This window comes from Leiobunum rupestre, chromosome 10 (genome assembly GCF_980474605.1).
Source record: "Leiobunum rupestre chromosome 10, qqLeiRupe1.1.hap1, whole genome shotgun sequence".
Lineage (NCBI taxonomy): Eukaryota > Metazoa > Arthropoda > Arachnida > Opiliones > Sclerosomatidae > Leiobunum > Leiobunum rupestre.
The window spans coordinates 32,544,784-32,569,831 of NC_143393.1; the positions used below are offsets into that span (position 1 = coordinate 32,544,784).

Here is a 25,048-nt window from a genome sequence, read left to right on the forward strand (position 1 = left end):
AAATGGCGACGGAGATGGGATTGATGAAAAAGGATTAATCGAAATCGAAACTGGATGCTATTCATTCTGCCCACGACGTACAAAAAAAAGGACAAGGGAAAATCCATAAAAAAAAAGGACAAAGGTTGGAAATCTTTATGTAAATAATACTTCTGAAGTCAAAATTCCATTCCGCGGCCGAATAAACGACCACGGAAACGAGAAAAAGGCCTAATACAAGAAGACAAGGAAGCAGCAAAGGCTTATACCACTAAGCATTTTCACCACGTGTATAAATCGCCGTGGACGAAACTACGAATCAACATTCCAATATGGGAGATAAAGGAGCCAGATTACCAATGTTCGACAGCAGAGAAGAATCATGGAATCAATATTCGATCAGGTTAACTGCATTTTTTACTGTAAATGACACTAAAGACGAAAAGAAGGCTTCATATCTATTCACTGTCTTGGGAGCCACGGAGCTGTCCCTGTTAACCAATCTTGTACGTCCTACCTAAAGACATAATGACAGAAAAATACGATGATCTGGTAGCATAGCTAAAGGACCATTATAATCCGACACCATGCAATTACGTTGAACGATTCAAATTCTCGAGCAGGAACCGCAAGGCTGGCGAATCTATAGCAACATATCTATCTGAACTCCGCCGGTTAACACGCTATTGTGGATTTGAAGGAGATAATCTAAACGAACGCCTGCTGGAACAGTTGGTACTAGGAATAAACGATGTCCAGATGCAGAACAAGATATTTGAAGAATGCGAAAAAAATGCGAAAATAACGCTTGATGAAATAACTAAAGCTGTCCAAAGCATGGAGCTTGCATCGCAAAATACCCGTAATGTGGCAATACCAAATCAAAATCAAAACTTCAAAGAGACTTCTGCAGATAGCGTAAATGCAATATCTCATCATCAGCATCAACACCGATCACATCCAGCAACTCAAAGCAAAGTCAGCAATCACTCGCAACAACCACAAACTAAGAAATTGGGAAACAAAAAGGTCCAGAAACCAGGAGGCACCCGCCCATCTCAAGGACCATGCATACGCTGCGCTAGACAAGGCCATATTCCAAGTGAATGCCCGTACATAGACGAAATATGTCACAAATGTCAGAAAAAGGGGCATTTGGCAGCAGCCTGCAGAACGCCAGCGGAAGAGATTCAGCGACATTCCACCAAGGCTCCACGTCACAAATTCCATAGGTCAAGTCATTACATTCATGGGGGCGATCAGCTAAATAATACCCTCGGAGAATACGGATACCCGGTGTACAACATCACGAGCCAATCCTCAGATAGTACAACATTCTCCGAAGAAGATAATCACATCCCGCCAGCGGAAGTCGCCAAATTTGAGGTAAACAACACGATTGTACCTTTCGATCTGGACAACGGCTCAGGGCATGCAATGATCACCCACGAATGGTTCAGGAAGCTAAAATCAAAATCTGAAGTCACTCCTTATACAAGTGCACCTATTCAAGCATACACGGGACACAGCCTGAACATCATCGGTAGAGCGAAAGTCACCGTCACGTACAAGGAGAAGACCACAAATCTCCCAGTCCTCATAGTGGAGGGAACCGGCCCAAACCTCTGCGGTCGCAAATGGCTGTACTCCGAGCTACACATTCTACCTTCCATTTATTCCATATCCAAAATAAACAAGGTTTCGCACAAGACCGAGGAAAACGCTACATTGAAAGCTATCCTAAACAAGAACGCAGACCTTTTCTCTCATGGATTGGGAAAACTGAAGGGAGTCAAAGTACATCTTTACTTAAAGAATGACGCACGGCCCAAGTACTGCCATGCTCGTACAATCCCCTATGCATTGAAGGCAGACGTCGAAGAGGAACTGCAAAGGATGGTCGACATCGGCATCCTAGAACCTGTTGCATTTTCCAACTTCGCGTCACCTATCGTTCCAGTCCAGAAGATAAAGAAAATTGAAACCCAGGAACATGGAAAATCAACACCATCTACCTCACGCTCTATTCGAATCTGCGGGGATTTCAAAACAACTGTAAATCCGAACCTGGACACGGAAATATACCCCTTGCCACGGGCAGAGGAAATATTTTCAAGGCTAGCGGGTTGCAAGTTTTTCACGAGAATTGACCTCAAAGAGGCTTACAACCAGCTCGAGTTAGACGAAGAGTCACAAAAATTCACTGTAATAAACACTACAAAGGGGCTCTTCAGGTACAAAAGACTTCCCCAAGGAATCTCGTCTTCTTCAGCGATTTTCCAACGCCACATGGAAAACATTCTACAGAACCACAAGAACGTATCACCGTTTCAAGATGACATCTTGTTGGGTGGCAAAACGGAAAAAGAGCACCTCTCACACTTGGACGCAGTCCTGTCTACCTTAAAGGACCATGGACTGAAATTACGCATGGACAAATGCCAGTTTCTACAACCCAGGGTAGAATTCTTGGTTCACCTATTAGACGCAGAAGGATTGCACCCGCAAGACAGCAAAATGCTGGCCATAATGGACGCCCCGGCACCCACCAATGTAGAACAACTACGTTCGTTCTTAGGACTTTTAAACTATTACACCAGATTCCTACCGAACAACGCCACCACACTAGCACCTTTATACGACCTGCTACAAAAGGACACCAAGTGGTCATGGGCAGAGCCACAGCAAAATGCCTTTGACGAAGTAAATAGTACAATAAAGAACTCGAATTTACTCATACACTATGATGTTACCAAGGAGGTACATCTAGCAACAGACGCTTCTCCAGTTGGGTTGGGGGCAGTGATATCGCACCTCAATGCGGATGGCATCGACCAACCCATAGCGTTTGCCTCCAGAAGCCTCACCAAAGCCGAGCGAAATTACTCGCAAATAGAAAAAGAGGCCCTTGGAATCATCTTCGGAGTCCACAAGTTCAGGGATTACCTATACGGAAGGAAATTCATCTTGCACACAGATCACCAACCCCTAGTCACTCTTTTTGGAGAAAACAAACAAATTCCACCCATGGCAGCAGCGCGAATTCAGCGCTGGGCTTTAATCCTTGCCGCATATGACTACGAAATACGGTTTCGAAAGGGATCACTGAATGGGAACGCTGATGCTCTCAGCCGGCTACCTCTGCCAACATCAATGATCAACACGCCACTGCCATCGGAGTACGTCTTGCTCCTAACAGCGATGAATGGAGGACCCGTAAGCGCAAAAATGATAGAAGAAGCTACAAAAAGGGACCCAATTCTTCAGGAAGTGTGGATAAACATGCAAAATGGATGGAGGAACCGAAACATTCCAGCAGAAATAAAACCATACCACAGAGCACGGGAGGAGTTGTCAAACGTGGACAATATATTACTGCGAGGAAATAGGGTTGTAATTCCAAAGTCTCGCCAGCCAGAAATGCTGCAGGAATTACACAGCACCCATCAAGGCATTGTCGCTATGAAGAGTTCCGCCAGAGCCACGATCTGGTGGCCAGAAATCAATCATGATATTGAAACAACTGTACGGGAATGTGCAAATTGCCAAAACAATGCACCCATGCCGAAGTCAACGCATCAACCATGGCCCAAATCCACAAAACCATGGCAGAGGGTCCATGCCGATTTCGCAGGCCCCATAGAGAACAAGTACATCTTGGTTACCGTAGACTCATACAGCAAATGGCTGGAGCTAGATATCACCACGAATACGTCCACTGAAGCTGTAACACGGGCGCTTCGCCAACACATAGCCAGGTATGGAATAATGCAGACGTTGGTCACAGACAACGGAACAAGCTTCACAAGCGGCAACTTTCAAGAGTTCACGGAACAAAATGGTATCAGGCATATCAAGACGGCGCCTTACCATCCTGCCAGCAACGGCCAGGCAGAGAGATCAGTACGGACGGTAAAGGAGAGCTTAAAAAAATAGGAGGAGGATCAAACGAGGCCATTGATGCCGTAAATGAAGGTCTAAGCAACTTCACAACGGGCAGCCTGGAAATCCGTTTGGCAAGAATTCTTCTAAATTATAGAAGGACCCCAACCGTTTTCAACAAATCGCCTGCTGAGCTCATGTTGGGTAGAACCATCATAACAAGACTCGATCTCTGCAACCCAAGGATACAAAGAAGAAAGGACGAACTGGAAAAACCTAAAGAATACAGTCTCAAAGGGCAACAGCCAGGAAATCTAGTATTCGCCCGAAATTTCGGAAAAGGAGAAAAGTGGTTGAAAGGGGAAATTAAAAACCGAATTGGGACAACAATGTACGAAATTGAAATAAGTTCAGGAACAACAATTCGACGGCACAAAAACCAGATCCGCCAGAGATACTCTGAGCAACAAATACACACCCCGGAACCAGTAGCTAATCCAGAGAACCGAGAGATATCGCCTAGATGGACTCCGGCACTTTTACCGCAGACCTCGGAACCAATTGGGATACCATTGAGCAGCATAGAGGAACAGTCCACAACTCCGGCAAGCATCGCTGAACTCCCAGCAGTCGAAAATTCTCCAGCCAAATCATCCACGCTGAACCCGGTCGACAGAGAACACGGCACAATAAAGGTCCGCATGGATTTCGTTCCATCATTAAGGGCATCCGAACCACCAGACAAGCCAAACCCACCGAGAATGGATACAAACCAATCAGACGGAACACCAAGCGAAACACCAAAGCCGAAAACCGTTAACCCAAAGGATACACCGCTCAAGAAAAGAATGCAACCGGAACGCACTAAGAAAACACCTGCGCGTCTCCGTGATTAGCGTACAAATAAAAAAAAAAGGGGGGGAAGGGTAGTGTTATGTTACAAACATTCAAATATAGTACACATTCCCACCACCAGGGTGGCACATGGAGGAAAGAGAGGTGTAGAGAGTTGGCAGGGGAGAAAAGGGGCATTCTTCCCTTGGAGCCTCATAAGAGGCAGTAACACTTTTGTATCGTTCCAATAATATCATATTGTATATTCAAAGTAATTAAATATTAGTTGTAAGTAATCGAATAAGTACCGCTTCATTCATTCAAGTTACAAACACAACACAGAGGTTATATTCCCTTTAAATATCCTACAAAATGGGTAAAAACATTGCAATTTTATAATATAAAAGTAGATTTTTTTCGTGTTTTTATAGCAAATTATTATAACTATTTTAATTTGATATACAAATTTCTATTTGGTATTTGACCAGTTAACTGATTCTGATTTTTCGCCTAAAAATATTCAAGCTTATTTAAGTTTTAAATATTGAATTTGGTATTTAGCATGCCTAGATTTTACCCCCAAAATATTTGATTTGCACATCCCTACTGGAGAACTCTAGTCTCCAGTTTTTCACACCAAACAAAAGTGTATCAACATTATACACTACAAAAAAGAAAATTTTAAAACCATTATTTCAAAATAAAATAAAAAAACTTTATTTAATTGTAAAAAAGATTAAGATTTTATCATATATTAAATGATCAATGAACACAAAAATTAGTTATTTTCATTGATCAAACATTTTAACCCTTTCATGTATAAATTAGTGTAAAAAAATTATTTGGATTTGATTTCAATCGGATGATAACATACCCAAGACCTTGGCACAAAAAAGTCAAGTACGACAGATTCCTAGATATATATAAAAGAAACAAAATCAGCCATTTGTAATTCCATAAGACTTAAAATAAATTCTAACTAACATAATACTGAGGGCAATTGGTTCTAGCGTATATTTCAGTGCAATATAAAGTCATGAATATTCCAGGTCCAATGAAAAGATTAACCCAAAAGAAAACATTCCAGAAACGAGACTGCCGTTTATCGGTCAAGAATATAAAAAATACTGTAATGAAAAGGTTAAAAATTTACGAAAGATGTCACAATTCTATTACATAGGTTATAGCACAAGTACGTACCTCCCATTCCTAAGAACAGAACTAACATGACTGGATAGAAGTAACTAAACATTAGAGACACTATATACTCATGAATTAGCGCTGATATTATGAAAACCATAAACATTGGCAATCGACGATTTGGTTTAAAATACTGTCAATAAAAATTTTATATATTTTAGATTGCTACTCCGGAAATATTAAAATTACAACAGTTATAACCTGGTATAAATCTCTGTAAATGTAAGTATAAAGCCAATCATGAACTACAATGTTCCACGTTCGATAATAGTTCGCATAAGTAGTTGAGTTCCACCAGTCCTATCATTTAAAAAAAGTTAACTCTTTGTTGATTATAGTTTAACATAAAGCATGGAGAAACAATGTAAAATTACTTCCAACCTTGTAAAACATTCGATCACCAAACCTCAGCATTTCGGCAAACGCATTCATCCATGCGTGAAGTAGCAGGTAAAAATTAATTATCATAACGAGGGTGCCTGGCATCATGCATCCAAATACGGAAAGTAGAAGTCCTCTGTAAGATATTGGTTCGTGGCCGAAGCGTTGAAATACAGGCACACAGAAGCGTTGGAAAATATAGTACGTATAGAACAAACACGCCACCACTTGAACAAAATTACTCGTCACGTAGTTCCATCTGACTGGACCAGTCATACGTGGATAGTTATCGCGATAAACCAGCGTTGGTGCAAATAGAAAGTACAAGAAACTGCTAAAACTAGGGCACGGACTGTCAGCATTTAAGTTTGGCTCCGTATTTTCATTGGCTTCGTAGCCATTAGAATTATTGTTTGCACTGGAAGAAGGGTTTCCTACAGCAAAATTAAAATTAAATCAATGATTATTTATATCTCTTACGAGAAAAGTTACCCACGGAATAATGCAAATATGTATCCACCAAAAATTTAAAAAATTTTAAACGTTCAAGTTTAACGGTTTCATTGTCCGGACTTTGACATTTCACTAGTTACGACGTCAGTAGGTGGGATTTTTATATACACCCACTATGAAGCTAATGTGCAGTGCCTTTGCTCTTGTGCGGCACCAATAATAAAGGTTCTTTGAACAATCAAGGATTTAATATATACTTTTTCAAACTTAAGAAACAAGTGTAGTTCACGAAAGTGCGTTCATATTTGGGGATAAATTGGTAAAAACGGAAATAGGTTGATACACATGTGCACAATACCTCATCACAGCTCAAAATTCACTACTCGAGCCTGATGTCAAATGTAATAATTACAGTTGGGATAGTTATTTATAAAACATTTTTTGTCAATGTAATTGTTTTAAAAAGTTAGTGTTCTACTTCACTCCCCACTTTTTATATTCTTAAGGTTTTTTTGAAAAATTAGTGGGAGACTTTGAATGTAATTTTCAAACAACGACCGTAAAGAGATATATTCAGCTGATACTAATATTTGTCAAGCTATAACATACTTTTTGAATTAGGAACATAGCATAATGCTCGTGGAACATTGGACCTGATAAAAGCGTACGATTTCATTACTAAACGTACCTAGAAGGAAAATTTAACTTATTATTTTTGTGTATTTTAACTGAGCACTGAAAATACAAAAAGGTGCATTAGATTAAAATTGCATTGTGAATTTTGGATTACTAAACGATCAACATAACGCTTCATCATGCATTGTTTCATGTTCATTCTTTATCACTAAGATAACAAACATAGTAAATGAACAAAATGTGTAGTGCAAATCATAAACACCAAACTAGTCTTAAAAATTTAACTACAACTAGCCAGGTTTTAAGGTATAGCTGAGGTCAATCATTTAATTATTCAGAACAGAATTTCAATTAAATTAGAGAGGTATAAATCGTACCTGCTCGCACAGTAAAATTGCTGAAGATGCTGGAGGCATATTTTCAATTAGAATGGCACTAGCAGGCAGTATAAACAGGAATGTCAAATAAACAATAAATAGTACCAGAAAAACCACATCAGTAATACCTAAAAATATTTAAATATGTATATTTGTTAATAAAGTAGCTATTGGGCAACACCGCAGTTTGGTTTTCAATAACTCTATTAAGGGAGCTCATGCACTAAATAGAGCAAATATTAATTTTGAATAGTAGATAAATGTTACCCTGGGAATGTAGCAACTTCCTATTGTAAGCCCAGAAATGAAACGTTGGGAAAACTAGAAGTATAACGGAGAACTTCATACAAATCCACATCATTATGACAAGTTGCAACTTTCCAAATGCGTATTGTATCATTCCGAAGTCCAAATTAAATTTGCCGGTTTCAACCAAATCATATAAAAATGCTTGTAGAAAAAGAATTACTAAAATTGCAACAAATATGTGATATATTGTTCTGATATGACTAATTTCCAAGAGCTCACTGAAAAGACAAAATAGAAAAACAAAGTTCGTTTATTATCAAATAAAAAGTCAATATTTTGAGAGAAAACTAACATTCTTACGTTAAAAGGGACTCTCGTACAACAAATTCTTTTTCTGGAAGATCGTCACTTTTCTTTACGCTATAAAAAAACAATTTCTTAATTTACAGGTAATAGTAATTAAAATAAAACACAGTAGTTTACCTCTGAGAGGTTTTTTTGGCAGTTTTGTCCGAGTCGTAACTACATGAATTCTTATTAGATTTCGGAAGAAGACTTTCAATTTCCTGGTTTACATCCTGAACAAAAGCTAAAAACTGGGAGTTGATTTTATGACCAAAATCGACTCCCATTTGTTCGATTTTCTCTTGGAGTTGACTAGTTGGAAGCTCATTTTGAGCAAAAATCTTTGGAAGAGAGTTTTTGGTGCCAGCTCCTTTATCCCCTGTTTAAAAATTGATTAATTGGTGTACTATAAAGATTTGGTAAGACTTTTTTTTTAACATTTTTATTGAATTTTTTTTAAACTTTAATACTCACCACTGTCTGCTGCTCTAAAGCCTCTATGCCTTAAGTTTTGGTGACTTTCCGATTCATTGTTACCCAAGTCCATCGTACCCCTGAAAACAATATATCAGAATGAACTTATACAAATTTTCAATATTTTAATAATATTCATTAAAAAATATGACGCTTGAGACAAACAGTTGAAACCAAAAACCTTTCAAATGAAAAAACAAAATTTTTGCATTTGAAAGCAGTTGACCTAATTTGCAGGGCTGTAGCTTCCAGCATGGATATACTATTCATTTGAAAAGTATTGAATTAACTCCCCATAATCTAACTAGTACAGTTAATTCCACTTATCTACTCACAACCACAACAATAGTGGTTTCTATAAAATACAGTAAGTCATGTGATTTACGTTAGCTATAACCTGTGCGCTTTTACTGTCTTGAAACATGGGCAAAATCATGCCAGCCAATTTACAATATTAAGTAGCGTCTACCCAAATAATTATGATTTCATACATTTTTATATATCATACTATAGAGACCCCTATGAACACCCATTTCATAGTATTGAATGCCCTTCCTAGTTCCTCATCACTGAGAGCAGCAATAACTACTACTAGATAAATGAAATACTACTTACTGGTATAAAAATTAAGTTCGTATCATGCGCTATTACACAACTTAATTCTCAGAAAATCAGTGGAAGTGCTTCAGTACATAAGCACTAAAAAATCATAACTTTCCAAGGAAGTTAGGAAGGCGAATATAAGCCTTGGTTTGATAATAATTTATAGATTAAGAATAAAAGGATATAACATAACGCGAGATAAAAAAGTTACATTTAGAAGATAAGACTTAAGAAGCCCTTCCATACTAAAGCTTATCTTATTGACATAGTCTACAAACATAGGATTTGGAGTGTTTACTAGCAAAAAAAAACGTGAAACTAGACGACTAAATGAGTCTAATAGCGTCTTCCATTTGACTGTTCTCGAGCGCTCTAGATCGCTCTGATTCCATTTGCGTGCTCGGATCTGGGGGCCTATTCTTGTCTCGGTTACGACATAACGATTCCGCCTTATCACTTCGCCATACCGACATTCGAGATAACGACATTCGCTTGGAACCTTATTCTTGTCCCCCTGTCGCTATCAGAAATGTCGTAAAAACGAAAATACCGCCAGGCGAGTTGTGACGTCAACATCCGGTGACGCGCCCCTCTAATCGTCCAATAAGAATCGCTGCTGTAATATTTTTGCGTTTGTTTACGTTTTCGCAGTTGTCATTTTGGTTCTTCGTAGGTAGTTTTTTTTAATAAATAACTGAGTCGCGCCACAAAATTCTGCGGAAATCTAAAGGTTTTAATTTTAGAATACATGGAGGCTAATGAACGTTTCGTTAGCCGTAAGTTTGATGCAAACTATACAAACGAGGCGTACAGTACACCGCGATGTGGATTAGTCTTGTCCAAAGGCTTAATGCTTGTGGTGGACTGTACTGGAGGTGCAGTAATTTTTTTGGAATAGAAATACTGTTACTTCTATTACTTATACATAAATATTCCAGAGTTTGGCTGACTGGAACTTCCCAAACTAGAACTAAGACAACTGAGGAAGGTCGAGCAAATGCTGGGCAGCTCTCGTTTATTGAGTGGCCTAGGGGGTACATATGGCCACTACGAAGTACCAGAAGCTGGTTTTGGGGTAAGTATTCTTTCATGAATACATTTCATGCTAACATTTCTTGGTTTTAACAACAGATAATTGAAGAAAATGGATGCGGCATTGGCTACTTTAGATCAAAGTCCCGCAGCTTCTTCACCAATGGCCACTCCATATTCAGTCACTATCGCCCATTCTTCTCCCACTGGTTCCCATTCCCGCAGATCTCCAAAATTTTAATCATAGTTCACCAGTAGCGTCTGTGAGTTCTAATCACTCTCAAGGTAAAAATATTTCTCCAGCTGCACGAGGTAAGTAGAAAATCATTTACTTTAAAAATATTTAAAATTTGGCTTAAACCGTTTAAAGGTCGCAACCAACAAAGGCAACAGGGCCATATGCGAGGGCTCAACAATTTCTTGAGAAAATAAATTCAAATCTTGATAAGCAAACTAAGATAATGGAAGTTCAGTTGGAAACTTGGTGCCATATAGCTAGTTTTCAAAATAGAATTTGTATTGTAAGAACTATTTTAGTTTCATATGCTTAGTTTTAAAACAAAGTAAGTGAAAAATTAAAAATTTTTATTTTGAAGAATCTTTTACAATTTCATTAATAAAGTTTTCAAAAGAAAAATAGTTGTTTTTCTGTTACCTATACATCCTCATACTTACCATTATATTGAGAAGTTAATACCCAAAACTTACCTTAGGAATGATCTCTAGAGTTCTTGGTTGCTAGGTAACATTTTTTAAAGATATCTTGAAACCATTGATGCCTTGTATATGTGGGCATCATGAGTACGCCCAGGAAACTTGGCTTTGACATTCAAAATTACCAAATCACTTTCGCAAACCTAAAAACTATGTAAATTTTTGAATGTACATGTATATTATTTATATATATATAAATAAAGCTTGCCAATTGCACATTTAAGGAATGGTATCCTTTCCTGTTAATGTACAAATGTTCACGATAATTTGAATCTCGTGAATTTGGAGCAACATTTGCAATGTGTGTACAATCTATTGCAGCAATGGCCCCCCGGAAATCTGGTCTTCTCCATAAATCTATACGCATTGTTAAATTAATATTTCTTTGCTATGAGAAGATTTGATAATTACCTCAACTTGGTGGCTTCCCTTTACTCAGTGGAAATTTTATCCATTTTGGCATTAAAATGCTATTTATTGCATCGGTTTCTTGATGCCGACAGCGACTGACCGTTGCCTGACTGACATCAAGAAATAAATCTTGGCCAACTGCTTTCTGGTAAGCATAAAATCTAACAGCCACTAACGCCTAATGAACCATATAATTATTAAAACGCTAATAATTACGAAATTTAATTCTTAAATTCATGGCTCACCTTTGAATCTACAGGGAGATCCGTAACTCTTACGTTAGACGCGTTTGACTATAACGTCGCTTTTAGATGCTCACAAATCTCTATTACTAAATACTTATCTAGGCGAAATAAACTTCTAAACTAATTTTCCGAAAGTTCAAAAGCTTTTGATCTATCTCTTAGAACTTTCTCCCACCCCAAACTCTTCGTTTCTTCCATTTCTGACAGACGCCAAAACTTAAAACATGCGAGCTGTAAAGCAGCCATTTTGAAAATACCGCGATTCGAAGCGAAAAATGACGTCATAACGACAAGAAAACGCGATTCCGACATCCCCAGCCCTGTCGTTATAATTCGCTGGCGATACGGCGATGTCGAAGTGAATTTTCGAGACAAGAATAAGGTTTTCGCCAGTCGATGTCGTTATGGCGATATTTTACCGATTCCGCCATAACGACATGGCTATCGCCAAGACAAGAATAGGCCCCCTGCTCCGATCAAGTTTCGGGTGTTTCATTTCCAGCCCAAAACCGAACTTCCGATTTCGACAAATCAACGGATCGAGATCAAGATTGGAGCAAATCTTTTCGTGTGATATTTTGTGGCAAATTGGCAGACCAAGACACGAAAATTCCAATTACTAGCAGACGAAAAACAACAAAGTGCGGGAATGTTCCATTTGCAGTTCTAGAGTAAATCGACTTGTCTATATCTCTATGACGTCAGAGACAGATTCGTAATCAAATGGAAAACGCTATAAATCCAAAAGTGTTCTATAATGACGATGAAGGAAAACGGCGGGGAAAGCGACCGAAATCATGATTGATAGTTTCTATTGCGGAAGGTAAGATGGGGGGTGGATGGGAGAGGGTTAAGGAAAAAGCTGTTAGTAGCGTCTGCTACGACGCTTCTGTACGATCTGCCGACGAATTAACCTCGTGTTCGTATAACCTCGTGTATGTATACTTTTATTTGGGATTGTTATTAATAGAATCATCTTTTAATTATAAATTATAACAACTGACAGAAGTTTACTTTTAATAGTTTTTAATTTTTATTGATTCCATGTACGATTAATATTGTATTTAAAGTTCGCAATGTCTGACGACCGAAACGAGTGACTAACCAAGGCTTATATATTTAAAACCCTATTTTTGGGCATATTATCCACCTTGAATTGATTGACTTCATTCAAGATATAACTTTCAGAATTAAAGTAGTCATATTTTTAACCTATTATGTAAAAATAATTAATACAAAGCCATTTTGGGCCTTTAAACCACCAAGTCTCGCACACTAGCATTTTTCAACTAGTATGGTTAAAATAGCGTATTGAAATTAGTATCGTGTTTGTATTTGAAGTAACGAGTTGGGAATTTTGGTTGTAGCGGGCTACTCCAGTTATTTTTACAGGATTCTTTAAAACTGCTGCTCTGTGTAAAGTCTCTTCACTATAGAGTAGTAGCACTCCGTAGCTTTGGCCATGGCCGCCATTGTGGGCGCGAATTTTTTATGAATAGGAAAAAGCATGGGTGACGTTATGTGACGTAGCACTGCCATTACTCTATAGAGAGACGCAACTCCTTCAAAAACCTGGGGTACGATTTTATTTGCTGAAAATGACAACAGTTTCTGGATGTTTGGAAGCGCGGTTTAATTTTTTCGAGAATAATAGTGGATTGTTAAACCTAGGAGCAACAAACACAACACCCTACACAAGGAGAACGCAGCCCGACAAAAGTCGTGCATTTTCTTGTGTACGTTTTTCATTGGCTAGACGCTTTAGAGCCTGCTGCCGTCGGAAGGGGAAAATTCGGAAATGGTCTTCCCCCCGCCCGTAAAACGTTCAGCGTAAAGGCTCGTGAAGCTCGTCCAATTAAATTTGTAGACAACCCTTCGTTAGCGTGTTTAAAGGCTAGCTGCGTTCTCCTTGTGTTTGTTGCTCCTAGGTTAAACTAGGGATGCACCGATATGGTTACAGCCACAAATATTGGCCAATATTAATAAAGTCACTTATCATAACAGTAGTGTATATGATAAAAATCATTGTAACTCAGTGCACTGTCATACCATTTTATTCCAATTAATTTTTCATGAAAAAAGTTTGCAAAAGCATATCTGCATGTTTCTTTTTATTTTACTTGATACATATTATCTATCACCCTTACCAAAAAATAAGTTGGCTAAAAAATATTTAAACTTGGTTTTAAGTAGGTTTTAAGTTGGTATTTGAGACAAATACCAACTTAAAACCTACTTAAAACCTACTTAAAACCAACTAGAAGTACACTTAAAACCAACTCTGATTTTGCTTAATGGAGGCAACTTAAAACCAACTTAAAACCAACTTGAAACTTGCTTAATAAAGACTACTTAAAACCAACTTAAAACTTACTTAATAAAGACAACTTAAAGCCAACTTGAAACTTACTTAGTAAAGACAACAACATGTTTAGTGGGTGGCCTACCACCAGGGTATTTGCACTGCAGGCAAGTCAATATAAAGGCGGACTGACAGAAGCAAACCTAGGCCTTTAAACCACTTAACAACTACTAAAATATACATATACATACTCCCTTTAAAACTATATATTAAGGGGGGCGCAAAAGCGGCTAAATACCCCGGGCGCCATTTTCTCTCGCTACGCCTCTGCTGGAACAACACTAGTCACAAGCATGAAATGTGCCCGAAATATTCTGTTAAAGAGCGACCCTTGGACAGATCGTTACAAAGTACCCTCGTAGGTTCTTAGAAATATAAATACGTTCTTTGCATATTTGGACGAGCGTAGTTATTTAGTAGAAAAATATTCGTCAAAACATTTTAAACCTTCTCGCGATACAAGCACAAACTTAAAGCCAACTTAAAACCAACTTAAAAATAATATGAAATTTTCCGACCACTTAAAACCAACTAATTACCCCTTTAACTAGTTTCTTGAAATATGCTGGCAACTTGAGCCTACTTAAAACCAACTTAATATCAACTAAAATGTGTAAACCAACTAAAAGCCAACTAAAAACCAACTTATTTTTTGGTAAGGGCAAAAAGCGAATATCGTTGATTTTATTTGTTTACACTTTAAACCCCTGTCTATAAAATTGTCTAGCTTCTAAAATCTGGCGTACGTGGCTCGGTCAATCACTCTTTGGGTATTTTAAAAACATTCTTTGGTCTTACGCGCCAAGTGGCGAAAAATTCTCAGACCTCTAATCCCCGAGTAAAGCAATCTTTTCGAATGGTGGAGCACCAATAAAGAACGACAACCAATTCTTGCCAGCCTTGATGGAATATATCTATATTAAAAATTAAGAAATATGCCAAGCCTTTTTGAAAGGGAAATGTCAGGTTGTGGCAATGATTATTATCACAAGGTAGTTAATCGAGTATTTTAGTATTTTTAAATGTTTTACCTACAAATATTTTTGAAATTCCGGTATTGGCTGATACCGATATTAGAAAAATAGGCCGATATATCGGTGCATCCCTATGCTAAACTCGCATTTCACTGCTTCAAAATTTTGTTTACTTATTCGATTATATATCTCAGACGCTAATGAAGCAGCAAAGGTAAATAAAGTAGTTTTCTTTCAGTTAAGACTAATTTTCTTTTTTTGAGTTGCTCTAACGTAAATTATATCAATAGAAAAATTGAAGCCTTGGTAGTAAATTCACTAGTGACATCCGGTGCCTGGGAATTGCAATAGCTGCCATCTGCTTCTTCATCATGGTTGTGTTTCTCTGAAGCGAAGCGACTTACTCTCTCTGTGGGTTATGTGTGTATGTAAATATATTCATAAGCGGGTTATTAATGCAAAAATTCAGCTTAAGTATTTTTTTGTATGTGGGTTATGTGTGTGTGTATATATATTCATAAGCGGGTTATTCATGCAAAAATTCAGCTAAAGTATTTTTTTAGTATTTTATTTTAAACAATTTCAAAAAATTTATTAAAGTATTTTTTTAAATTACTAATAGTTTTAACACTTCAAGTAGACATTTTGACTTCTTTTTGGTTTTCACATTTATGCCCTGTGTTATTCCGTACATGCATGTTTGATACTTAACATGTTCGTTTCAATGTAGCATGCACCAAAAGTGACATAATTACCAAAAGTGTGGACGGCTTACCTTCTTACAGGTGTATTTTGTTTTTAGTTGCAATAGCATATGGTAGATGGTGATAGGTTTCCCGTTGATTGAATTAAAAACTATGTATCTAGCCCTTCTCAGGGAATTATATCACACATCTATACTTACCAGGCGTTTTATTTGCCAGTTCTTTAATTTCCTTCCCTCCTCAATGTAAACTCTCCTTCCTTCCCTCTACACTTTTACTTTGAGAGGAATTTTCATTACCAAAAAATCTTCAATTGACACACTTTGTAATTGTAATTTTTAGATGCACTTATTTATTACTTACTTCAATAGGTAATACCGAAAAAAATTGAAGGTAACGTGTTTTGGTTACTTTTCCCCGTATGCAGAGATGAGAAAAAGAGGTAAATTCCATTGCTCGCCTTCTCTCTTGGTTCCCCTGCAATATTTTATCTCTCCTGATAGAGACTAAAAAAGGGAGAAGGAAATTTAACTCACATGATCCCATGCACGCAAATCTTTTTGGAATCATCTAATCTGCTAACCCAAGCGATTTTGTGTGGTCTGCGAGCAATTTGTATGAATGGTGTGTCAAAGTGGATGCAATGACAGATAGTAAATGTTTTTCTAATACCACTCTTAGGGTATTGATTGAGCTTTAACATTTTTGTAATAGGTAACACCAAGAATGTATTTATTTATTGTCAAGATTTTTTTTTGCGTTTCTCTAATTCCACCTGTTGTGGCCCCGGTATGCTCCTCCGCTTTAATAGAATCGAATAATACTGCAATCTCATTGGTTCTTAAAAATTACGTTTTTCGCCGCCATTAACGCTGCTGCGAGGATGCAAAAAATATGATGGCTGCCTTTTTTCCTCCCCCTCTTAGCGCGACGGGGTTAAGGCTTCAACGTGTCCGTTGTTAGTCTCGATATATTCATTCTCCCTGAGTATAAATAAATACATTCTTGGTAACACTTTAAAAAGTAATTTATCTCAGCACTACCTGCGCTATTAAATAAGGTACATGCATGCTCACATCAAAATTTTAAGAATTTTATAAATCTCGCAGATTTTTTTAATAAAAAGTAGGATTTAGGTTGAAAATATAAGAAATTTCTAAATGTCTTATGTTCTTAAGACCGTGGTTAGGTAAATTAATTAAATTATCAAGTATCAATAATTTTTCCATCAGTATTTTTCTAAACTAAAAATAGTTCACAAATCTTCAAAACAATGAAATCTCATTTGCATATAAAATTTTCCCTAAATTACACTGGAGGTCAACCTAGGGTTCATAGCATGTATAGTATCTTAAAAACTACAAATAGTTTTAAAATGGTTTTTTTATAAAATAACCTTTGCCATCTTGTTGAAATGTTGCCTCCCCGCCTCAGCTGTGGATCTGTTTTCTCTCTCACTAAAGAGTTTATGAACTCATTCTTAGGCGTTGGCTGAACTATTCCAGGGCAACATTTCAACAAGTTGGGCAAGCGAAAAAAACATTTTATAAAATCATCTATTGATAATATGGTTCTTACAGTTGAAAGAACCCCAAAAAATAAAATTAAAAAATTTCTTTATAGGGGTCGTATGGGGTGAGTTTTAGTCAGGGTCGGGGAGATAATAAAAAACTCAGAAACCCGGATCAGGTTGGGGTTTATGATATATAAATTTAAAAAATTTAAAATAGGAGATTTTGAAAGTCTACTCCAAAAACTACTGAAATAGTAGAATGAAAGAACTGAACTGTCTTTACCCAGGACTATTACCATAAGTAACATTAACAATAAGTATGACACTTCCTATTGTTTTAATGCTAATTTTCTAACCGAACATTTTTTCGGCACTGATACTCTCTTCAAGCTGTGACTTGGACTCGTGACTTACCGTTTTGGATGACTACTTTCTGATAAAAATTTAAGTCTTATATTGGAGAGCATGCTCTGGAATCGCGAGGGGCTTTTGCTTTGTTTTTGAAGCCTATGTGCGAATCATGCGTGGTATAAAACATGAGCTTGTGGCGCTGAGAAAACCTTTTTTAATTCTTATCATCTTAGCCCATCTATCAGAAACCAGATTTTTCTGCTTAGCAGAAGTTGAGTATATTTTAGATACTAGAGGGCTTTGTGCTGAGAAATCAACTTGATTATGCAATAACTATGAAAATCAGTTTGGTTGTAAATCTCGTCAATTGTAATCCTTATTGTTGTTATTTTACTTATGCCATTTGTTTTAATGTTGCAAAATTTAAGGACAATCGTGAAAATAAAGAAGTCAATAATTATTTTGAAAGTTTTGTAAAGTTTAAGTGTTTCTATTAATTGAAAAAAACATTATAAGCTAAAGAAAAACGAATTCATTTATTTTTTAGAAAACCTGACCTTTTTTAAAACCCAGACTTGAAAATTGGTCATCCTGACCCGAGTTGGGCTGGGTATAAAACCTGAGGTCGTGGTCCCTGTACAATCACTATTTCTTTAATGTGGTTAAATGTCTTTAAGAAAGTCTTATTTCTTTTTAATTATTGGAATTTCAAATTTAATTAAATTTCGACTGGAAAAATTCTTTGTAAGAACTAACATCATCCATTTTTATGACCGAGGTTGGTCTAAGTAACGCAGTTCTTTATTCTTGGTAGAAATTAATGTTCAAGCACTAACCTTATTTGTTTTACTCTTAATTAATTTAATAATGGTTAAATTTATTCCTACTACGCAGTTTGATGATGTCTGAAAGTAACCCTTGGAAAAGATCAGGTTCTTCTATCTCACAATTGGATGAATCAGGAATTGAAGTATTCTCAATTCAATTGAGAAAACGTAAACAACCATCAAAATGCAGAGAATTAGGTATGGTGAACAAACTTAAGAAAAACTGATTTGTAATATACTGAACAGAGGTAAGAAATCAACCTAATATAACAGTAACTAGGGGTATGTTACACTAGGAGGAGTTTCCATTCCTAGCCCCTTCATTTTTGTAACGCCACTGGCTCTCCTAGTCTGAGCAGCTGCTATTGTGCTTGGTCTTAAAATTTATACCTTTTTGTAACTAATATGCTGAGAGATTATAGAACATGGAAAAAGTCACAAATTTAATTTGTGATACTAAAAAAGATTACTTTGCTTCAGAACTTAAAGGTGTTGAATGAAATTCCGGTGTAATCTGAAAAAAAACTTTTACTGAAAAACTGATACCTGTAATTTGGTCTCCCTTAAAACTGGATCAGATATTATTAATGACATAATGATGAATTTATTTATTTTGTGGGAGTTAGTGAATCCAATGTTTTTACCTTTTAAACCAAGTAAAGCGTCGGGAACTGATGGTCTATCATGTGTATTGATCAGGGGTTAAGTTATTATTTTAGCACCTATTCTAACTAAAATAATTAATTTATACTTAACTCATCAACAATTCCCAATAATGTGGAAGATTGCCGGGGTTATTTCGGTGTTTAAATCAGGTGACCCTTTGGATTCTGAAAATTACCGTGGTATTTCAGTATTACAAGGTCTTTTTAAAGTTCCTCTGAACAGTTGCTACAATATATTATAGATAAACAAAACTCTCACCAAACCAATCAGGCTTTAGACCCGGACACTTTACTGTTGATTGTGCCATTAATCTACATCAATCCATTCATTGTTACTGAGCTTGGAGTGGTATTTTTGGATTTATCAAAAGCTTTTGATAGAGTTGACCAAAGACTTTTAATTAATATTCTTAGAAATAATGGTGTCAGTGTAGAAGCTGCAAACTGGTTTATCATGTTTATGTGAACGTTCTCCATCTTAATTGGTTAATATACATATGTTCTAATTCTAAAAGCCTGAGGTCTTCTAGATCTTTTGAATATCTTGATGACAATTCAATATTAGACTGATACTGCTACAAATATTAGTAGCTTAATTCATCGATTAGAGAGTGATATGAATCGTTTAAAACTACCCTAGCACCAAAAAAATTTGTGGAACGTAACTAAAACCTTTTTCTTATTGTTTGCTCCTAACCAATTTAGACGTGTAATAAAAAATTTGTTGCTTTCTTAATTTAAAATCAAATGTAAAGAAAGTGTCGTTACTTGACATTTGAATCCTTGACAACGATTATTTTATGTATATGTATATTTTTTGTAGAATACTAAGAACTAAAAAAAATACGTTTCTTGTAACATAGTGTATTTTAATACCTCATGATGCATTTTTAGGTGACAGAAAGAGAACGGCACCTGTATTCAGAAGAAAAAAACAAGCTTCTGAAACCTCTATTGTTCAGCAGATAAATCTAGTTACTAGTGATCAGAATATATCTAGTCACAATGAATATCATTATCAAGCAAATACTACATTTGTGGACGAAGAGGTATGCTATATTACAGCTACTAGTGTTAAGCCTGTTGAACGACTGGCTATTCGATCTCGAACTGACAGGCACAGAGGCTTTATATATCAGTTTAAATTCATATTTTTCATTTAACCTATAATTTCTCAAATAACTAAAGCATAAACCCTTATATAAATGTCTAATTTTTATAAATAGGCTTAAACAACATATAAATATTGTAAGAAATATGGTTTAAAAAATCTTAAATAAGAGGTTCACCCTTCATTAGAAAAATTACAATTTTTTTAAATAATTTATTTAACGATTTTGAAGTGTCTAGTTCTGATGCAATAAAAAGCACCATTTCCAATAGACTACTAAATGTATGCATAATAATATTAGAAAGCATCACAATTAAATCTAAAGGGAATAATGTAATTGTTTTTAATTAAAACAATTTATCATATATAGTGAATATTTTTCATGTTTAGGTGTAGTGTACTAAAAAATATTTGAATTTAGAGTATTTCTGTCTAAGTAATGTTTTCAATACACGTCTTTCATTTTTCTACTTATAAACATAGAAATATTTCAAAAGTGAACCTTTTTTAAATATTTATCTGTTTTTATGCTGACTTTAATGGGTAGTTTTACTTAAAAACCATCAATACCAAGTAACTATTAGTAGGTGTTGGGAATTCTTCGACCAGATTTTCTCAATGTTTCATGTGAATCAAGGACTTGCTAGCAATTGCAGCACGGTAAATGATAAAGTTCCCCTTTTCAGTTCAATTTTCTCTAATAGTACGCTTAAAACCTTTGCAAGAAATCCGGTCTGAAACTATATAGTATTTTACCGGATTCAATTGTCAAAACTAAACCAAGAATATGTGATGATTATTTTTACATCCTTTCATGACAAAAATGCCGCCGTGATCTATTAAATTATGTTGTGGTTCATAATAACTGAATTCTAATGGTCATTAAAATAAACATAAAAAAGCAATAACAATCATAACTTCCCTCTAGGTTTTTTTTTCAGGGTATCTTATTAAGAGTACTATTCCATTGCATTAAAATTTTCTGATAAATAATAGTTAATCATTTAATTTTTATATGTATTAATTTATATATATATATATATATTAGAGGTACTATTTTTTTAAACAGCCGTCCAATTTATTTGCATATAAACTTGAAGTTGCAAGGGTTCAAGGCTTGCAGCCTTGCAGTGATTCTGGCAATTTTTTTTGGGTTCTTGACTTTAACGAGGAGCAGAAGAAACTTAAAGTATTCATTTCAAATTTTTGTTACTCAGTACCAAATGTCAATTTGGTTTTTCGTATTAGGAAAATAACGTAATTTTTATTGAACCACGGAAGAAAACCTTTACAGATGAAATCAAAATGATATACTGTTGTGCATCGTGTGATAAATTTTTATTCAGTTTATCTCCAATTATCCAAGAAACCTACAGTGGTAATATCTTGAAATTTTTTTTTATTTATCATTTTAATCTAGAGTTGTGAGAGTACCATATAATTGTGTAGAAAGAATACCTTAAGTCTTTAAATCTCAAGTTTGTTTTTTAGAATGAGCTTTTTTTTTTCAATATTAGCAATTCAAATTTTGTAATTATTTAAAAAAAATATGGTGTAGCTATAGTTTCTTTTATGCGGGTATTTCACAGGAGCTGCTATTACCATGCTACATGTGAGAGAACGGGTTTGGGGAAATAAATTTCAATGTCAGTCGGTCAGAGATTTGCATAAAAGAGTGTATAGGAGTGTATGTGGCAATTTTTGTTATTGACAAACTTATACAATCTTCCAGTGGTGGGTTTAGGAACTACCGAGATAAAGAGGAAATAAATTGCTGCTCATTTATTTTTACAAATATATTACTCGAAATTAGTTGCTTATTTTTGGAACTAAAGAAACGCTTTATCAATTGAAATTCAGCGATAAATGTGACTTAAGTTTGCTAAGTCTCACCAGCCATTTTTGCATCTTACTTTCTTCTTTTTGCTGAGTATAACACAAAAACAGCGTGTAACTTTGGGTAAATTTGTAAACATCTGGTGATTTGACGCGTCGAAGAAATGTCAGGCAACCATGAAATTTAGATTCTGAATTTCATGGTTGCTAGACATTTTTTGTCTGAAACATATTAAATTTAGACAAAAATGGACTGACAACTATGTATTTTAGTAGTAACAAATGGTCTGCTTCTCCACACTCCCTTCTACTTCCAAAATCCGCCACTAGATGTCAATATTAATAATGTTCATTGCCTACTGAAAATATCTCAGATTGATAAATTGTATAGAACTCGCAACACTCTTTAACTTATAAAAATTTGCAGATTTCATTAAAAAGACTGAATTTTGTATTCATTCAAAATGTGCGAAATTCTTCCTTGACGAATATTTTACACCAGAAACTATCGAAGGTAGGATATACATTAAAAAAATAAGCAAAGTTCTTAAAAAATATTACTTTCTGGGACAATTAACTATAACCTGATTTACCACATGTTTTAAGACTACAGTTTGTGGTTTTAAAGTTTAAGATCTTAGTTATGTTGTTTATAACTTAAAAATTATTAAAAAAAAATTTAAGGAATAGGAAAGGCATTTAGGTCTGCTATGTACTAAAATCAGAATGAAAAGTAATATTTTTTCTACCGTTTTAAGCATTAATATAGGGAAATTTAGCATTTCAAACCATAAATCTTTTAACTTCTGATTGTAGACATGCAATATTGTCAGGAAGATTTGAAATCGGTGACAGTGTTGGTTCGATTTTAAAATGGTTATTCCAACCGCAAATTTTATCAGCTAATTTATTTATTGTCATTTCTCTAGTGGGGGTTTTTAACCCCAGGAATAGACTCAGGGAGTGAAGTTATAGGAAACATTGATGAGATGAAAACTTAAACAAAGATTTAACAAAATTAAATTTGAAAATGGGCGATATTCCTATTGCTCTCAAACTGTGGTTTTAAAAGCTTAGAAAGGGAAGAATTGAGCATACAATATTTCATTCCTTAAAATGACCCATACAATTCCTAAAAATACAGGGTTGCAATCTCATATTGTCCAAATTTTTTTTGTATTAAAAATGTCTGGAAACCATGATTATCAGATACCAAATTGCTGGTTTTCCAGATATTATTTTTGTTTAAATTACAAGATAAATCGGGATGAAATAAGACTGACAAACATTTATTAATGAATAAAGTATCGTCTGCTTGACCAGATTCCCTTTCTGAGAATAAGAAAACCATTTCGTAAGACTAAACACATACAGGGGCAACTCCAGACCAACTTTTTGTTGTTGATCACTACTCTGAAAAAGCCTATTTAAATGACACAACGATGTGAATGCTCTTAGTGGACGCGTGATTTCCGTTACTATTATTACAATATAGTCATGCACTGTTTTGACCTTTGACGTGTGTTGGAAGAAATTTAATGACTGTCACTTTGCGGGGTTTAGCTATGACATACATCTTTTTGCTTTAAGTATTTTGCTCATGGTTCAAGGATCTAACCAGTTTTAATTTATCTGTGCAATGAAATGATTTTGTGAATGTGTAATCATTTACGTGACTGTCAAAATGTAAAGAAATTGTTCACTGATTACACTTATTGATTAGCCTAGCCCTTACCTTGAAGCTTCAGGGATTTAAATTTTCTGTTTAGGGAAATATGTTTGACTGACATGTTTTTTTTTATAGATTTCACAGAAGAACATACGGAGCCATTTTCTGTAAGTTTAGGCATTTTATTGCATTATGAAAGTTTTGCTAATGATCCTAAGAGAGAACTTGCAAACTCTACGCAGAAGAAGTGGTTCCAGATTTTTCACCCAGTGCCACAAGCTGGGATCGAACCCGGTTCCTCTTGCGAACCGCTCCGCCACCCCACTTTTTATTTTAATTATTAAAGATTAATTATAAAGTTATGAGTAGCTCAAGTATCCCTAATCTATCCAATGGATCTAACACTGAATTTTTGATGCCCAAAAATAGTGACCTAATAGTCTGTTATTTACTTTGAATTCATGATTTCACTAATATTTTGTTGTATCGTTACATTTTAAGCAAAAATTTTAATGAGAAATTTTGTGAAATTAATACAATAATATATAGAACCTTCAAATGTAGTATGAGGGGTGTACCAGCAACAAGGTAAAGAAATTGTTTCCCAGCTGGCGGAGTTCAGAGGAAAGAGGGTAAAGAGAAGCTCCCGCTAAATTATCTTTCTCATAATCGAATAAAATTCTTGGTTGTACTAAATAGCCCCAAGAAGTAGTGAGGTATTTGAAGTCGCAAGAGATTTGATTTTCATTTAAAAGGGGTTGTAAGTGAATAATGGTTTATATGGTCACGATTGCTTTTTTGGTAAAAAATTGTATTAATAAATATCTTAGTCATACTTTTTTTCTGATAAATTTCTATATGTGTAATTTCATTTCAAAAAATTTCCTTAGCATATCATTACGTCTGTGAATGTGGCACATCATTTGCCTTTGATGGAATAGAAATTGGAGCGATTAATATGGGACGCTTCATGGTGAGCCACCAATTACTTTGGGAGTACCATGATGCTTTTGTTTTTGCAAGGTAAAATCTTTGAATGAAAGGAAATTTATTAAAATTTCTGATACATGTTTAAACCTTTATAATTTTATGTATTTTCAGAAGTTCTTTTCATGCTTTTTATGAAATTGTCATTGCTCGTTTTGAGAGATCCTTCAATTTTCAAAATATCAGGCAACTATTGTCATATGCTCAGTTAAAAGCAGCCTGGGCTCACTTCCT

General features: G+C 35.5%; 2 protein-coding genes and 1 long non-coding RNA gene across 12 annotated transcripts; 2 read left to right on the forward strand and 1 right to left on the reverse strand.

Annotated features, from left to right (window-relative positions):
* Positions 1-5,396: 5,396 nt before the first annotated feature.
* LOC149925420 (sterol O-acyltransferase 1-like) lies at positions 5,397-9,774 on the reverse strand. 4 transcript variants are annotated; one of them, XM_090161111.1, is made up of 12 exons: positions 9,426-9,774; positions 8,811-8,890; positions 8,475-8,715; positions 8,352-8,411; positions 8,010-8,269; positions 7,743-7,870; positions 7,339-7,417; positions 6,277-6,710; positions 6,097-6,195; positions 5,896-6,028; positions 5,680-5,822; positions 5,397-5,608 (listed from the first exon to the last, which is right to left on the reverse strand). In XM_090161111.1, exons 2-12 carry the CDS (start codon positions 8,881-8,883, stop codon positions 5,534-5,536), a joined length of 1,725 nt encoding a protein of 574 aa, XP_090017237.1. In that variant the 5' UTR covers positions 8,884-8,890; positions 9,426-9,774; the 3' UTR covers positions 5,397-5,533. The 4 variants fall into 4 exon arrangements, with proteins under 4 accessions (XP_090017237.1, XP_090017236.1, XP_090017238.1 ...); XM_090161110.1 differs by lacking the exon at positions 9,426-9,774 and adding an exon at positions 9,302-9,379; XM_090161112.1 differs by lacking the exon at positions 9,426-9,774 and adding an exon at positions 9,319-9,373.
* A 287-nt stretch (positions 9,775-10,061) lies between these two features.
* Positions 10,062-10,931, forward strand: LOC149925421 (uncharacterized). Its single transcript, XR_016477027.1, has 4 exons — positions 10,062-10,288; positions 10,352-10,488; positions 10,545-10,730; positions 10,816-10,931. It is a non-coding gene; the product is annotated as an uncharacterized LOC149925421 (long non-coding RNA).
* A 1,644-nt stretch (positions 10,932-12,575) lies between these two features.
* On the forward strand, positions 12,576-24,845 carry LOC149925422 (uncharacterized). Of its 7 annotated transcripts, none has more exons than XM_090159681.1 (10): positions 12,576-12,638; positions 15,442-15,575; positions 16,227-16,297; positions 18,614-18,744; positions 20,106-20,260; positions 21,392-21,511; positions 21,571-21,700; positions 22,586-22,672; positions 23,963-23,994; positions 24,718-24,845. In XM_090159681.1, exons 2-10 carry the CDS (start codon positions 15,570-15,572, stop codon positions 24,766-24,768), a joined length of 783 nt encoding a protein of 260 aa, XP_090015807.1. In that variant the 5' UTR covers positions 12,576-12,638; positions 15,442-15,569; the 3' UTR covers positions 24,769-24,845. The 7 variants fall into 7 exon arrangements, with proteins under 7 accessions (XP_090015807.1, XP_090015810.1, XP_090015806.1 ...); XM_090159680.1 differs by lacking the exon at positions 12,576-12,638 and adding an exon at positions 12,645-12,750; XM_090159682.1 differs by lacking the exon at positions 12,576-12,638 and adding an exon at positions 12,763-15,365.
* Positions 24,846-25,048: the final 203 nt, after the last annotated feature.